The sequence below is a fragment of the Mchenga conophoros genome, linkage group LG9 (genome assembly GCF_057382185.1).
Source record: "Mchenga conophoros isolate Kocher_MC1m ecotype Shallow Benthic linkage group LG9, M_conophoros_male_GT1.1, whole genome shotgun sequence".
Classification (NCBI taxonomy): Eukaryota; Metazoa; Chordata; class Actinopteri; order Cichliformes; family Cichlidae; genus Mchenga; species Mchenga conophoros.
The window spans coordinates 14,070,294-14,085,990 of NC_140534.1; the positions used below are offsets into that span (position 1 = coordinate 14,070,294).

The 15,697-nt window shown below is 42.4% G+C and overlaps 2 protein-coding genes across 9 annotated transcripts in view; both read left to right on the forward strand.

Moving 5' to 3' along the window:
* Positions 1 to 1,854: 1,854 nt before the first annotated feature.
* Positions 1,855 to 11,648, forward strand: LOC146567003 (la-related protein 4B-like). Of its 5 annotated transcripts, none has more exons than XM_085286570.1 (15): positions 1,855 to 1,963; positions 4,524 to 4,661; positions 4,762 to 4,884; positions 5,908 to 5,956; positions 6,219 to 6,355; positions 6,642 to 6,745; positions 6,918 to 7,028; positions 7,243 to 7,512; positions 7,716 to 7,795; positions 7,872 to 8,072; positions 9,019 to 9,088; positions 9,160 to 9,296; positions 9,747 to 9,820; positions 10,031 to 10,100; positions 10,705 to 11,648. In XM_085286570.1, exons 2-14 carry the CDS (start codon positions 4,565 to 4,567, stop codon positions 10,054 to 10,056), a joined length of 1,479 nt encoding a protein of 492 aa, XP_085142696.1. In that variant the 5' UTR covers positions 1,855 to 1,963; positions 4,524 to 4,564; the 3' UTR covers positions 10,057 to 10,100; positions 10,705 to 11,648. The 5 variants fall into 5 exon arrangements, with proteins under 5 accessions (XP_085142696.1, XP_085142691.1, XP_085142695.1 ...); XM_085286565.1 differs by having other exon boundaries at positions 9,160 to 9,255; XM_085286569.1 differs by having other exon boundaries at positions 1,885 to 1,956; positions 9,160 to 9,255.
* Positions 11,649 to 12,923: 1,275 nt separating this feature from the next.
* LOC146567004 (disco-interacting protein 2 homolog C-like) overlaps positions 12,924 to 15,697 on the forward strand; it is a 79,606-nt gene continuing 76,832 nt past the window's right edge. For 3 of the 4 annotated variants that reach the window (XM_085286571.1, XM_085286572.1, XM_085286573.1), the window contains exon 1: positions 12,924 to 13,380. In XM_085286571.1, the coding sequence (XP_085142697.1) occupies positions 13,302 to 13,380 (79 nt within the window). In that variant the 5' untranslated portion in view covers positions 12,924 to 13,301. Of the gene's footprint in view, positions 13,381 to 14,628; positions 14,820 to 15,697 lie in introns of all 4 variants that reach the window. The other variant, XM_085286574.1, reaches the window with a different exon arrangement.

Sequence of the window (15,697 nt, forward strand, 5' to 3'; positions counted from 1 at the left end):
TTGCTATTAAGAAATACAGATAGTTTCTCTCTTTACTCTTAAAGTTAACAAATATGTTTTTTATATTTATCAATCTAAAAAAATAAACATTTAGTCTGATTTGATGTTACAATTAAAAAAGTGTTTGTGTTTTGATCTGAAGAGTTTGTAAATATCTGGTTTCAACTGTATATTTTATGATTGTCAGCACAAAGAGAGAGAGAGAGGAACAGAGAGAGAGAGCAGAATGAGGACAGAACAGATGAACAAGAGCAGGTGAGACACACATGTTAGTCAAATGGTCGTTTGCCAAAAGTATCACCGTATCATAGGTACTCATGTATCTCGTACCTAGTGTTTCTTTTTAGGTTTGCTATTTTTCAAATTCTATATTTATTAAGTTATGCAGACTTGTTTGCACAACAAGGCCAAAATAATTATATAAACTTTTCTCAATCTAAATATTGTACTTTGGTAGATTTAAAAAAATAAGTGTAGTGCAGGTCTATGATGATTTTTAGTGCTACTATCATCTAGTTCTGATTCTGGTTCTGTCTTGGTTAAGTCCTCAGTAGTCCTGATTTTGAACTGTTGTAGTCCTGTTTTAATTCTGGATCAGTTCTGGGTCTGGTTGAATTGGGGTTTAGTCCCTGTGTCTTGATACAGCCCCGACTTCGTTCTGTCTTGCTGCTTAATTAAAAAACTAGTTTAAGGTGTCCTGCATGTGTGATATATATATTTCCCTATATGAAGTCATTCTTTTTTGAACAAAACTCAAAACAGAGCCTATTAATCTTTCAGTCATTTCTAACCCCACCCCCCCCAAAAAAAAAAAATCCCACATGCATACTACCCTTTAGGGCTAAGCCCCGGGTGTTTCAAATGTCTGGCTCCGCCTCTGGCGCCCACACAAACGCAAAGCAGGAGACGAAGCATCGCTGAATATGTTTCCAAACCAACTTCATTCTAAGACAAAGACTAGAAAATATGGTGAAGCAAATCTTCCCTTTGGCTTCACCTGCACAAGTGCTGAGGTAGGTCTCCCCTGCAGAATTGGTTTTCCCTGCATCAGGAGCAGCGCTGGGCTCTTCAAATCACGGACAAACAGGATCCCACATTCTTGATTTTTAGTTCACAAACACTTGTTGTAATGACTAACTACTCCTGACATTTTGGAGATGCTAGCTCTTTATACAGTAAAGTTACAGCGGGATACAAATAATATCAGGCTGATCCTGCCAGACATTTCGGTGTTTCAAAACGCCGTTTACGTGTGGACGAAACAGCTGCGTTTTCAGAAATACCCGTGTAGGTGCAGACGTAGCGTAAAAGAGTTAGTAGATTATTTTCTTACTGCCTGTAATTTATTGCAGATTACTTGTATTTGCTTAATTGTTTACTAAATGTTTGAGGTGTGAAATAAACCGCAATGGAGCAAAATATGGGCGTGTGTGGTTGGAGGGTGCGTGCGTGTGCGTGCGTGCGCGCGCGCGCGGGGGGGACATTTTTCTTGTAAAACAAAGGGGGCACAGCAAAGAAAGTTTGGGAACCACTGGCCTAACCCAAATTTTATTAAGATAATATCTCTAAATATCAACTTAGCTTTGCTTTGCAATTTTTTAAACTTTATTTCATTTTTTCATTTATTTAGTTTTTGTCAATAGTTTAAATATATATTTTATCATTTTTTACAATATCGAAATATGACAACATACTATTATGAATAGGCATTATCATAATTTATATATTCATATTCAGACGGATATTTAACAGTGGTTACTTTTCACAATTGCATAAACATTTGGTGAGAGTATTACAAACATTTATTTTTTATACAGGAGTTAAAGTGAGTTTATTGGAGGGAATAAAAGTTTTTTTTTTTTCATTTTGTAAGCACGGTTTCCATGGCAGCCGCAAAGTTCACGGAGCAAAATAACTTAAACCTGCGGAAGAAACTCCACCGGGAGCAGAGCAGAGGTAACGGGTGAGTTTCTGTCTCACATGATGAAAACACCTCAGAGACGGTGAGCTTATTTGTGTACAAGCTAAGCTCCAGCAGTGTGACATTAACGAGGTTAAATGTATATTTCATCGTTTTTATATCGAAATATGACTACATAGTATTATGAATCTGCATTATTATATGTTATATATTTATATTCAGATGGATATTTAAGAGTGGCTACATTTCACAAATGCATAAACATTTGATGAGAGTATTAAAAACATATTTATTTCATGTCATACTGGCCGTTAGCACCGTAAACGTTAAAGTTAGCTTCACGGACGTTAACAGTTCTTAACGTCCACGGTTCGTGTTAAACGGATGAGGCTCTGATCCCTGCAGAGGTGTGTGTCTTTAAAGGCCGGTGTGGTCAGTTTCACTCCGCCCATCGAGGCTGATTTGAGGCCGGAGCGCAGAGACGTAACATCAACACGCCCAACTCAGAGACTTTGAGTTATTTTTTAGATCAAGGTTTATCGCTAAGGTTCATGTTCAAAGTGCTGCTTTTTATTAACGTGTTTTTCGAAAGTGCTAAAAACACGTTTTAATTCAGCCAGAGCCCCTTTTCCTGGACCTTTTATGAGTTTTGGGATTTTTCTTTTATTGAGGCAGTGAGTATTAAATATGTGTGGGGATGTTGGTGAAATGATGAGGCACCGTGCACAAAAACACGTATCTGGGGATATGATCTACTTTGTATTGCCTTCTTCATTTGACACCGTGTAAGCAGAGATGTTGTTTTCTAATCAAACTGTGATATGCATGTTGTGTCTAAGTGGTATTTTGCTCTGTTTTTGTTAGCATGAGCTCAAAGATGGGGTTTACATGGGACAGGACGGTTTTAATTATTTCAATGTTTTAACTAGTGATTGTTTATGTATCTTCCCCAAATTGCAGATCCTGATTTATTTCTATTTACAAAAGAAATGTCTGGAAATTTCAGTCTTTTTTTAATTTAAAAGTTCAAAAATTGCCTCAGAATTTAGCGTGTGGAGGAAAAATAAGTCGAATTTGCCTTAAAATCTCTAGAAAATTATTTGATATATGAAGCCAAAATTTCACAGCAATCATTTTATACATGACCAGGTTTTAAACCATAAACTTTTCAGGGACATCAGAGGTGGCTGAGCAGAAAAGGTTGTGAAAATGTGATGATTTGAGATGTAATGACCCTCATCAGTTCAGGTGTATTTATACAGCACCAGCTGAGCAGTCGCCCTGAGGTGCAACAACAATATTCATTTGGGTCTTTATCTTTATACCCAATTAAGCAACCCACTTATGAGCGATCACTTGGCGGGAAGGAAGAACTCGGGGAGTGGCAGTGGTCTCCCATGACAAAGTGGAGGTTGTGGGGAAGGGGAAAAAAGGGGGAGCATAGGGAGGCAGGACAACGCACACTATGGGGGAAAGAGGACGAAGAAAAATGAAGAAAACTCAGAACCACTGAGATTTCATTTTCAGGGCGCGTAGATTATTTTTTCTCTACACTATTAGAAATAATTACAGTAGAAGAAGAAGACAGACTCACCCATTTTTAAAGGTTTTCATTATTAAGTCATCCTGAGATCAGTGGTTTCAGTTGGCTGTGGACAACCACACACAGCAGCAAAGAGGACTACACCTTGGCTACCTTAGACCCCAATCAGATCGATGTTTATGCTTCAACTTCATCTTACGAGATCCACTTCCTCGGTCATGAACCTGCTGCTGCACCTGAGGAGGTAGAGAAGGAAAGAGGTATAAGTGATGGTCTCTAAACTGCTGGGAGACGATGCAGACTCCTTCATCTGTCTTCTCTGCCCCCACTCCTGGATCGAACTGGGTCTGGAGGTGAACTGGAAGGCTGAGCTCAGAGGGCGTATGAGGCCGAGCCTGGGCAGGGTGAGAGCAGGAAGTGTATCGACACAGCAAATCCCAGAATCTGTCTCAGAGCTCCAATCCTCTATGGCTCTGCTGGGAGCTTATCCCTACAGCACAGTGATGCCTCAGGGGACCTGCATGTGGGACTGGCACACAGATTGCATTCAGTCTGTACGTGTTCACTCAGTATGCCGACTGACTGGGCTGAGCGATAACATTCACATGCTAAATGTTTGAAGAAAAAGCCTGTAAGAACAGGATTTGGTTCATGTGTCGTGGTTTCATTCAGATACAGGCAAAAATTGAGCTACCTACAACTGGAAGCAGCCATTGTGCATTAAAAAGTTACATAACATGTTACTGTTCATACAAGTGTCCTTGATGCATAAGCACAGTCTGACTGAACGGTGAGGTACATAAACTTCTGTTAATGCTTTGATATCACAGGATCACAATTAGTAGAAACATTTGAGTTTCTACTAAGTGGATACAAGGTTAACATTTGAGCTACATTTCTTTTTGGCTTCATGGATTTTGTTGATCTTTGTTACACCTCTGAACCAACACAACAATTATTCTCTGCCATCTTCTCTGTGGTTCAAATAACAAAGGTGTTGTATTTGTAGGTTTTAATAGGCTCATAAATATGGTGCACATTTATGCATTTTTATTATAGCAACCTGCCACCGCTCCAGGCCTCAACAATAATCCTGAAATATGGACCACAACAATTTTTACCTGAGCTACCCTGACTCCGCCTACCAGCAGGTTCAGCAGCCATGGCTGGTCCATGACAATCTGACCCTTCAGGAAGGTAGGCTAGATCTGCTTGTTTTCCATACACAAGCATTTTATTGGCTGCTGGATATTGTTGGGTTACTATTTATTATTTGGTTATTTGTGTTCTTTTTAAGGATATATACCAGTGTTTCAGCAGGAGAACATGGTCCTGGGTGATCCTAACGCACTGGAATATCAGACACTGAGAGCCGACACTCACATATTTAACGGAGAGTCCTGTGACCCACCTGTGACAGGTACAAAGCTGAATTAAGTTTCTCTTTGAAGTCCATCCAGCTGTGTTTTTAAAATCCGGTATTTCTCACACACACGTTGGCTTTACTTGGGCTGCGAGCTACGTTGAGGCAAAATGTGTTTAAAAAGAGACAATTTGATTCAAAGCTCCCTTTATTTTGAAATTTCTCAATTTCCTGACCAATTGGCTCATTGGGCGTGTTGCTGTGGCACGGTGGTTAGCACTGTTGCCGCACATCAAGACGGTCCTGAGTTCAATTCCCCCATCAGGTCTTTCTGTGTGGAGTTTGCATGTTCTTCCCGTGTTTGCGTGGGTTCCCTCTGGGTACTCTGGCTTCCTCCCACAGTCCAAAGACATGCAGCTTGTCTCTGTTTTAGCCCTGCGACAGACTGGTGACCTGTCCAGGGTGTACCCCGCCTCTCGCCCTATGACAGCTGGGATAGGCTCCAGCGCCCCTGCGACCCTGAAAAGGATAAGCGAATGGCGTGTTACTGTTGTGGTGGAATCATTTAGCTACTCCTCCAGAGGGGATCTCCTCTGGTCAGGCAGACCCCCAACAGCTGGAAACAGTAGTCCTCGTTCTGCTCTTGAGATTATCACCACCTGCAGGTGGAGAACTAGATCGTGTGCTGCTATGCTGAGCTAATGGAGGCACAGTCACAGCATGAGAGACTCACTGGAATAGGAGTTTAGTTGTCACACAGTATGTACATTTAAATACAAAAACAGGAGTTAATCATCTAAAAGCATTGTTCCTTTAAAAAGCGTCCTTTTGCGACACACAGGCACACAGATCAAGGGTGATCTAACTGAGGGGTTAAAAGTTAAGAATAAACAGCATTAAATATACAGTGACCTATTTAAAGGTTAAAGAACTGAACCAAACAATTCCTGCTGCCTGTTGCTTTTACCAGCATCAGTTCAGTCAGTCGAATCGAAGTCTGTGGGAAACACTGAAATTCATCTTAACAAAATCTCTCAAATTCAAAGTGACAAATGGGACCAATGACTTCTGTGATTTCAGATGAGATCAGACAAGAGCTGAGGACCGTTTTGGAGTCCTACCTGAACAGGTATTAGCTTTGCACACATACCCCCTATTTTACAGATCCACTACTTGTAGTTGGTACAAACTAAAAGACATATGGTTTAGTATTTTTGCTGTGGTTGTAGTTTAGTTTGACCCGTTTATAAGTGCACTTATATGTAAACCTAAATACCCGAGTGGGACATTTAAATTTCTTTAATCTGACAATATATGCACTGTGATCTTTGGTAACCCCTCCATCGCCAGCATGTATCAGTGTTCTCAGCAGTTCTTCCGTCCCTCCTCAGAGAGCACCTCAGCAATGACCTGTTTCTCAAGACTCAGATGGACAGCAACCAGTATGTTTCCATCTCTGCTCTGGCCTGCCTCGACCAGATCAGGAATCTCACCACAGACCTGGACCTCATCTCCGATATTCTCAGATGTCAGTGTTTGTTTCTGTGGGTATAGGTGGAGGCAGAGTAACAGTTTGTGTCAGTTTGAGTTATAATATTTAATGTACATGGATCAGACTTTATTTCCTTTGCTACAAAACCATGGGATCGTGATAGGGATTAGTGAAGAGGAACGTTTTTTTGTTTTTGCGTTCAAAAACTAAATCGGGTATTCTGACGATGCACATTAGAAGGAACTGTTCTAGTGTAGAGATGAGAGTGATGAACGTGGTTTATTGTTGTCCTGAAACACACTCTGCTGCTGTTCTCCCACAGCCATGCCGCTGGTCCAGTTTTCCCCGTGCGGACAGAAAGTCCGGCCCAGACCTAGCCGGTGCGTTTTAATCCTGAGGGAGATTCCTAACACCACACCTCAAGCGGTGAGACTGCACAAAATACCCCAACGCAACCAAAATCCTCAGTTTTAGTTCAGGTGTTGTTCTTACATGTACCTGCACGTGCGGGGATAGAGACGTGTGTTGTTATTTAAAGGAGTTTTAAAGGTAAATTGTGTATGTTGGCAGCGTTTTTGATATTGCTGTTGCTGTGCAGGAGGTGGAAGCTCTCTTTGAAGGGGAGAACCTGCCTAAGTTCAAGACCTGTGAGTTTGTGAGCAACGATAACTGGTTCATCACCTTCAAATCAGAAGCCGATGCAGAACAGGTAGAAAAGGGCCGGTCGAGGAGAGAAGTAAATTAGCTGCTGCTTTTTTTTTGGGCACATTTTTTTGGCTAATGCCATTTAGGTTTGTTATACAGTCAATATCTACAAATATGACTACCTGAGAGCAGTCCTGTTAAAAAGTGCTCCTGTTAGCCTTCTTTGTTAGGAGATCTGATAATACAATAACTGAAATAATCGGAGTCCATGTTTTCAGACCTACAAGTACCTCAGAGAACAGGTTCGAGTGTTTAAGGGAAAACCCATCATGGTGAGGATAAAGGCCGAAACAACAGCAGCCATTGCTTTGGCTCCCACTCAAAGCTTCCGACACCCCCAGCCGGACCAGTGCAACAGCTATTATGGCTTCTACTCCCCCGCTACCACCTACCAGCAGTCCTGCCAGACCCACGTGTCCACACAACAGCTAAACGAAGTCCTCGGTGAGGTGTGGGCTGCTGCATCTGGATACCAATACTGGGCCGAAGTGAGTTTGTTAAAGATGAATTTGTGCCTGGAAAATGTATTTATGACACTTAATTTTATTATCAGTGTTAAACAGATTAGCATTTTTGTTTTTGTTCATTTCCTGTGATTTGTGGATGTCGTTAGTGTTAACGTGTTGTTTAATGTGTGTGAGGAGCTCTCTGGCTCCTCCTCTGATTAAGCGGTTGTTGTTTTCATCATTAGCCTCCTCTACTGATGAACCACTTCGTGGATGACTCCACAGCAGCTTCTGCTTTCAAACCGTACCACCCACACGGCCACAGGTAGCTCCTTTTTATCCTCTTATGTCATGACACTTTATGATGTCATCAGTGTGAAGACTATTGTTTGTTTCTTCAGGAGAGGCTCGAGATGGTCAAACTGTGACCGTTGGCAGTCCCAGCAGCCTGCCTCCTCGCACTCATCTGAGCAGCCATCTGATCGTTTCTCTTCTCCCACATGGCCCGGTCAAGGACGGTCACGCGGAAAGGTGCGCGTTCCGAGTAGAGGCGGAGGAAAGGAGCCCAACAAGCAGGTCACGTCTCCCACTGAGCAGGGAAGGTAACAAAAGATCAGTCCAGGTTTCAGATCTCTCTTTTTTTATTCTCTATTATTCTCAAGTCCTGCTATGCCCAGTTCATTAGTATAGTTCATGTAGTGAAGATAGGATATGACATAAGGGCATGTTTTCTTTATACTCTTACTGTTCATTGAGTTCAGAGACGGGGTTAAAATGGTAACCTCTTCCTTCTGGTTCATTTCACACTAATATGAAGTCAGATGGAGCGGTAACTCATCGGACAGTTTTGGCACTGTTATCATGAAACCCCGCAGCTAAAAATAAACTCAGTCATGCTCCACTTTACTCCCCCTAATGTCCTTACTTTCTTTTCACAATAGGGTCGAGACACTGTACACGAAAAGTTGTGTTTAACAGATAGAAAAAACAGCAAACAAATAGATGTGTATTCTCTGTATGATATTAATAAACCAGGTCTTAACCTTTGGAAAATGTACTTTGAAGGGCTCAGAAAACACAAGAGAAACCTAAGAAGTTCTCTCTTTGAGTGCCCTGTCTCTTTTATAACGTCTCTGCCATAATCAGCTCGTTTTGAGCAGACACAATCGCGCACACATTCAGCAAGTGTGTTATCGTCTCCTCTTTTCAAAACAGTAACTCACTGACTGCCTGTATCAGACATGTTCAGGGGAATTAAAATCCAGATTAAGCCAAGAATTATGCGTATGGCATGAACCTGACCTGGAAGGGTGGAGGTTTGACAACAGTAGCTTCAAAGATAACAAACTGTAAGCAATAAAAAAATAGAGCAGCAAAGACGAGTTACAGCCACAGTAGGCTAAAAAGACTCTATTTAAACGTCGTCATCATCAGGTTCTCAGACTATAGGCAGACCCCTGTCTGTCACATTTTTTACACTTGTAGGACGCTTGTTCTTTAATAAAGTTATAAAACAGATGTTCGTCAGAGCTCTGTGTTTCCCTGAAGGAGAGGAAACTTCAACCAGAGGAGGAGAGCGACCGCAAGGTCCTGGGAGCGACCCACTCGAAGCAGACAGGTAAGTCACCACTGAGCGTTGTGTATGTGCACTTTGTTCAGAAAGCGTACTGACCATTTCTGTTTGTGTAGAATTCACAGAGTCAGTCCCCTCCTCGTCAGCCGTCTCCCCATTTTGAGCTCACAATGTTGAACTTCCCTCTTCTTCCTCCTCCAGCCTCTACCATGGCAAGTCTTCCTCCAGCTAACAGTAACACCAAGGCAACCAGGTCCCTCTGTATTACACACACACACACTGCTCACCTGGGCTCATGGCCGTCAGAGCAACTGAGGCTCTGTTCACTGTCAAACTCCAGCCATACTGACCATATGTGGACAAAGACACAGTGTCTGTAACTGTGATGTTGTCTGTTAACGTGTAATCTGACCTTCTTGTTCTTTAATGTAGCCTTTGGTTTGCACCTTGGCTGTAGTTTGACAGTTACACACCTGCCTCCTCAAAGATGTTCTTGATGTTTAGATGTTGTTGTTTGTCTCAACCATGGATCGCTTTAGTCGTCTTCTGTGGTCTATCAGGCTCGTTCATGTTGTGTCGGTCAGTGCATTCATTCTTTATAAGAATGAAGCAGATTATCTCGATTGTCACATTATGTACTTAAAGCACATGAATGAACATGAAGTGCTGAATAAACAGTGTTTTGTTTTTCTTTTTTTCACAGAGTGAATTACAAAGCAGCAGCTCCTGCGCCTCAGAGGCAGCGCCTTCACAGCAGCCTCAGCTGGTCTCAGAGCAGTGAGTATCTCTGACACAGCAGCTGCACGCTCTGTGTTCTGTTTTCACATGTAAGGTGTCTATACCGCTCACTGTTACAGTTGATATGATTAACAGTCTATGGCTCAGGCTTCTACAGTTATTTCACTTTGGCTCATGAGATATCTGAAAAGTAGAGAAGCAGCGGTTTTCCAGCCGTCTGTGCTGAGATAGTTGTGTTTGTGTTTGCAGGGCTGCGAATGAAGCCTCAGAGATGACCACTGAAGAGAAACCAGTTCAGCACACACAGGAACCAGTAACTGTGAGACTGCTTTTCAACGTCTTTGTGGTGTTAAAATTCATTTTCTTAACTGAATTACTATTTCACTACATAACTTTTATCTATACTACAGTATTGGAATCTTTTTATTTCAATTAAAGAATGAAGGAATTGGCGCAGACTTGCTTCTGCATCATTCCAGCATGTCCGCTTTAAATGCTGTTCTGCACCCACATCTGTTAGGTTCACCTACCAAACACTTGGAAGGAAACAGGAAGCCAATTTTTTTTTTTTTTGATAGCTGGTGTTTGGTAATTCTAAACTGTACGTTAAAAGCTATAAATCACAAAAAGGGGGTTGATGGCAACAAAAGATAAAAATACAACAAATGAACTTTTGTAAAGGAAGTTAAAAAAAAAATCAAAAGTAGCACAGGTGCAGAGTGTTAGAGTCATATTTCATTTTATTTTTTTAATTTAATCTTTACTTAACTAGGAAGATCCCATTGAGATTAAAAACGTCTTTTTCAAGGGAGACCTGCCCAAGATAGGCAGCAGCAAGTGTCTCACAGTTACAAAAATGACTCAAACACATGTTGTAAAGCTGTAATAGTGAGTTTGACCCCATCTTTACTCTGTTTGGCCAGGAGTCCAGGAAACTGACCTAAGCTGAGGTCTGCAAGAGAGGCTTATGCAGTAAGTCGGGTCCTGCCTTCACAGAACTGGGGTGATGCACCAGAGCCAGCACAGTGGAAACGCTGATGAAATGAGATTATATATACTACACTGAGTAACACATTTAACCTTTAAATCGCCTTAATCCAGGTCTGGATGTTTGGCGCGGGCAGAGGGCTCCGACTGTTTGGCAAAACCAACTTTTCAGTTTTTTAGACGGGAAGATCTGTAAAGTTTGATCTGCTACTTTCATTTCTGTTTTATTTCTTGCTTTGTAGTTTAGGTCTGTTTGTTGAGAGTGAGCTTCCATTTTGTTGATTTCTTCTTGCTTTCCTGATGCATCGCCAATTATTTTCATCCTGTTTGTGTGTGTTACATGTTTTCTTAGTTGTACAGGACGTTCCGCCATGATTGTGAACTTATTTTAGTGCTGTTGTTTTATTTCTCCACCCATACATCTGTGTTATCTATGACTGCTGTGGACACACATGAAGCCTTTTCCATTAATATCATTGCTGATCAGCTGTATTATTTCCATTTTTAGATACCAGAGAGCTGCAAGGGCCAGTGTGTTTAATGGGATCTGATTTGATCTTTCTAGTTCTGGGATTAAATTGATCAAAAGCATGTTTCCCTTACTTCAGAAAAGTTTTATTTATTTTAAACAGGAGTGCATTTCTTCCCTTTTGGCTGGGTGGGTACTTACTGTGTGTCTAGAAACAACATTGTTTCAGCACTTGAACTGTATGTGAGAACTTGAATTTGATTGTAATGAAGCCATTTTTCTTTTCTTTGAAATATAAAGTTTTAAATGTTAAACAGATGTCATGGAGACAGAGTGGGCACGGTTGTGGAAAGTTATTTTGTACAGACTGTACACATTGAACAACTATTAAAGAAGTGCCTTTGAAGTTAAGTTTGTGTATGTATTTATTCTGCTCTATCCGATCACCCTCTCCATGATTAACATTTAAATATAGTCGGCACCCTTTACGTTAGTTCCTTCTTTGGACCAGCAGATGGCAGAAGAGTAACATCACAACACTCATTACTCCATTATCTGGCACCACCACTTGTTTACAATGAGGATGATTTGATTCTCAGAAGGCTATAGGCCTAATGAATGAGATGAAGAATACTAATGAAACACACAGCATTCTGCAGACAAATTGATGCTCAGTTATGTGTCACAGGCACATTATGCTCATTCAATCATACTGTGCTTAATTGAAGGGCGCTTGACCTTTAATATTAATGATATTATTCTGCTGAGGCTCAGTTTTCACACACAAACATGGAATATAGAACAGCCACATTAAAAGTAATGGCTAATGAGAGAAGGAGAAGAAAAGCTGTGCTAAACTGGAAAAAAAATCACTACCCAAAATGCAGACAGCGGTTTGACTTAAAACTTAACAAACATGACTAATAAATCTGCACTTTTAGAATGTAAGCTATGCAGTTTGATCAGGCAGCGCTTCCTTAGTTATTCAAAGTTATTCAACTTTTGTTTCCCAACAGAAAACTGTTTTAGAAATCTACGATGTAGTTTCTAATAATTTTAAATTCATTAATTTAAAAAGTGAGTAATAAAAATAAAGTTGGCACTGAAACTTGATATGCCACAAATTTTTTATTGTAGAGTTTCAGCTCTACAATTTTTTCCCTCAAAACTTTGAGTGTTGTTGGGGTCTTTGAATTGTTTCTAGGAACCAAACAACTTTCATAATATTAAGGTAAACAAAATTTGCATCGCAAAAGACAAGCAGAACAGGCACAAAGTATTTCTAGGTGGTAGAGTAAACTTTTCTTGAGTGCTTTTTTGTGTATCCTAATTTTAAACCATTTAAATGAAAGAAAATATAGGTTACGCTTGAATGTTATGTTTTTTTGCAAGAAATCTACAAATAAAAAAATTGCAGTTTTTATTTTAAAGGGTTCAAAATGAATACAAGTGAAATAATTACCTAATGTTCCTAATGTGAAAGAAAAAAAACATTTGAACTTATAAATAGTAATAGATTAAATAATCATACAATTTTTATTTATGTGTAATTAAACCAGGAGTTTATTTATTTATGTATTTATTGTGCCACTTTTGGGCTCCCATACAGGTTCATTTGGGCGTTGTAGGTGTGGTTGGTTGATGCGCCCCCTGCCGGTGATGAGCGGAGCTCCCTCCCTTTTCCCTCCTTCCTCCGTAGAGTCACGTGACACCAGCGGCAAGAAGCTGCAAACGGCTCTGAGACCGGGGCTGCGCGAGCCTCATCATCATCATCATCATCATCACCGCCACAACCGCCGCAACGACAGCATAGAGAGCCGACCGAAACCGGGGTCTTTACCGATTCAAGGAGCGGGCGTCATGGCGGGCCCCCGTTAAACCAAGAGCCACATTTATCCTCTTTGTTCTCGCAGTCTTCACGCGCCTCCGCCGAGGAGGGGCCGCCAGGAGAAGCTCTCCTTTTCCGAGCGGAGGAGAAGGAGGAGGAGGCAGGAGGAGATACAGCAGCGGCGGCAGCGGAGGTAACAGTCGAACCGGGGACGTGCTTAATACGGTACGAGCCGAATGGCGGACCGCGAGGCGTCGCCGATACCGCTGGAGATCCGAGCTCGGCTGGCGGAGCTGGAGCTGGAGCTGTCAGAGGGTAAGAAATGGATCAAAAAAACACGAGGGGTGCGAGGGAGAAAAGCCTCCCCTCTCCTCCCCCTCCTACTTCTCTTCCTCCTCCTCTTCCTCTTTTCTCTCGTTATCACGTTATCTCATCACCATCACCATCCACACCGGGAGCCCGTACCTACTAACGGAATCTAACCGTTCATTCCTGCGGCCCCGTCCTCCACCTCCTCCTCGTCCCCTCCCGCTCCTCCCATCCAGATGTTTGTCAGTCAGGGGACCGGCCTGAGCAGCTCTGTGTGGCCGGGGGAGGATGAGGGCTGAGCGGGAGCAGGCTGCGGGATTCTCCCGCTGCTCTTTGTCTCAGCTGCGGAGGAAACACACACACACATACACACACACCCGACACGGCCTGTTCGCCCGTTTTGGGTCCGAAAATCGAGCCATTGTTTGACCTTGAGATGTTGACACAGTCTGCCGAGCCTACCTGTGTATGTGTGTGTGTGTGTGTGTGTGTGTGTGTACGTGTGTGTGTGTGTGTGTGTGTTTAATAATAGCATTGCGATGCAACGCTGCGTGACAGCGCAGCACAGAGGGGGGCAGCTTGGCTTTTGATGCCCGTGATCGCAGACTCCTGCTTGCATCCCTGCCTCGCTCTCTCTGTTTTTTTGGGCCTGAGGATGAGGAGGAATATTCTTCCCACCACCACCATCTTCTTTTCACACACACACACACACACACACACACACACACACACACACACACACACACACTCTCCTCTGTATGGGCCACTGAATCCCAATCACAACATCCCACCCAGTTGTTATCCCAGTGCCAGTGAGCATCTCTGCCTTATATAATGTGGAGGGCATATTTTATTTATACAGGCCTGAGAGGGTCTACATTGCACAGGGAGAGATCCTGGATACATGCTGGATGTGAGCCACCCTTTTTTGCCAACAATTTACTGCTTGTGTGCAGGTGTGCGTGTGTGTTATGCTGCCAAAATCTGATGTGTTGAAGGTGATGGAGATTGTGGTGTATATGTGTTTGAAAATGCTTTCACGTGTTCTCCGAGGATGATGAAGACTGAGTGTAAATTGTGGGGCGAGTGCCGAGTAATTAGTCCAGACAAGCAAGAATCTGCGGCTTTAATCTAAAAACATCGGCGCGTGCCTTTGAAATCCCCTGAAAGCAGTCAAACCTCGATGCATCAGACTGTCCCGTTTCTTTCTGATCAGCCTCATCATTCATAAAAGGCTTTATTTTCTCTCTGCAGTGACACACATGCACGCACACACACACATGCTGAGGTGAAAGTGTGGCAGCTGCAGGCCGACTGGAGCTCCTAATCCAGCCGAGAGTGTTTATCAGAGCAGAACCTGCTGCTGGCAGATGTTATTAATGATGGAAACGGCAGGACGACGAGGAAACGTCACGCCCAACGTCAGCCAGCCTGAAAACATTCAGGTGTGTGTGTGTGTGTGTGTGTGTGTGATGGAGGGATTGGTGGAGTTAGTGGTGGATCACAGCAGGTTGAAGGATGACAGGCCTCCTGATTGTGCGACGGACATGTCAGTGTGGGCCTGTCACGTGTACTGATCCAAACACGGGGTGAGAACAGTGTGTGTATATATGTGTGTGTGCGCGTTGGATCATTAAGGGATCGTGTTCCTGTGGTCATTACAAAACAGGAGCGCGGCGAGCAGCAGATGAGGCCGCTCAGATGGATGGCGTCTCTTCAAAGAGATTTTAAAAACTCCAATTTGTTAACATCAGCTAATAGGAAACAATGCTTTGTGTTCTTGTTACTTGCATAAAAAGTGTAAAAAATGGACATAGCCACAGCGACGTCACCCACTGGTTTTGGAAGGCCTTGATTACTACCTTGTTGTTTTTTTAGATCCAAAAATGTCCACATTTGGAAGCTAGGGTGGAGCGTTAAGCTGTCAGCGTAACCACGGCCCATTAATAAACTGCACGGGTGAGAAAAGCAACACACTAACCAATTAGTTTCAAAGTAAGAAACAGTCCAGATAAAGTCCAAGTAGAGAAACTTGAAACCTTATGTCTAAAATAATAGCCTGCCTACAACAAACAACAAGCATTATGTTGTTTTGTTTGTGGTACGTGAGTTGCTCTGCTTTGCTAAGAAGTGAAACAAGCCCTGGTCTTCTACGCTTTTCCGACTTTCCTACTGGAAATCACTAAATCCGACATCCAAAGTAACTGGAACGTGGCAGTAACCTTGGAGTTCTGAAATGAATGTTCTCAAACAGGAAGTGATTGAAACAAGTTGTTAGCCAGCTGGTTAATACTACAGTCCCACTCTTTGGATGAAACGCCTT

Excerpts from the sequence above, each read along its gene's own strand:
- LOC146567003 (XM_085286565.1), top strand. The coding sequence starts at position 4,565 with ATGGACCACAACAATTTTTACCTGAGCTACCCTGACTCCGCCTACCAG. Across the intron at positions 6,356-6,641 it reads CATCTCCGATATTCTCAGAT|CCATGCCGCTGGTCCAGTTT; the intron begins GTCAGTGTTTGT and ends GTTCTCCCACAG. Across the intron at positions 9,821-10,030 it reads CCTCAGCTGGTCTCAGAGCA|GGCTGCGAATGAAGCCTCAG; the intron begins GTGAGTATCTCT and ends TTGTGTTTGCAG.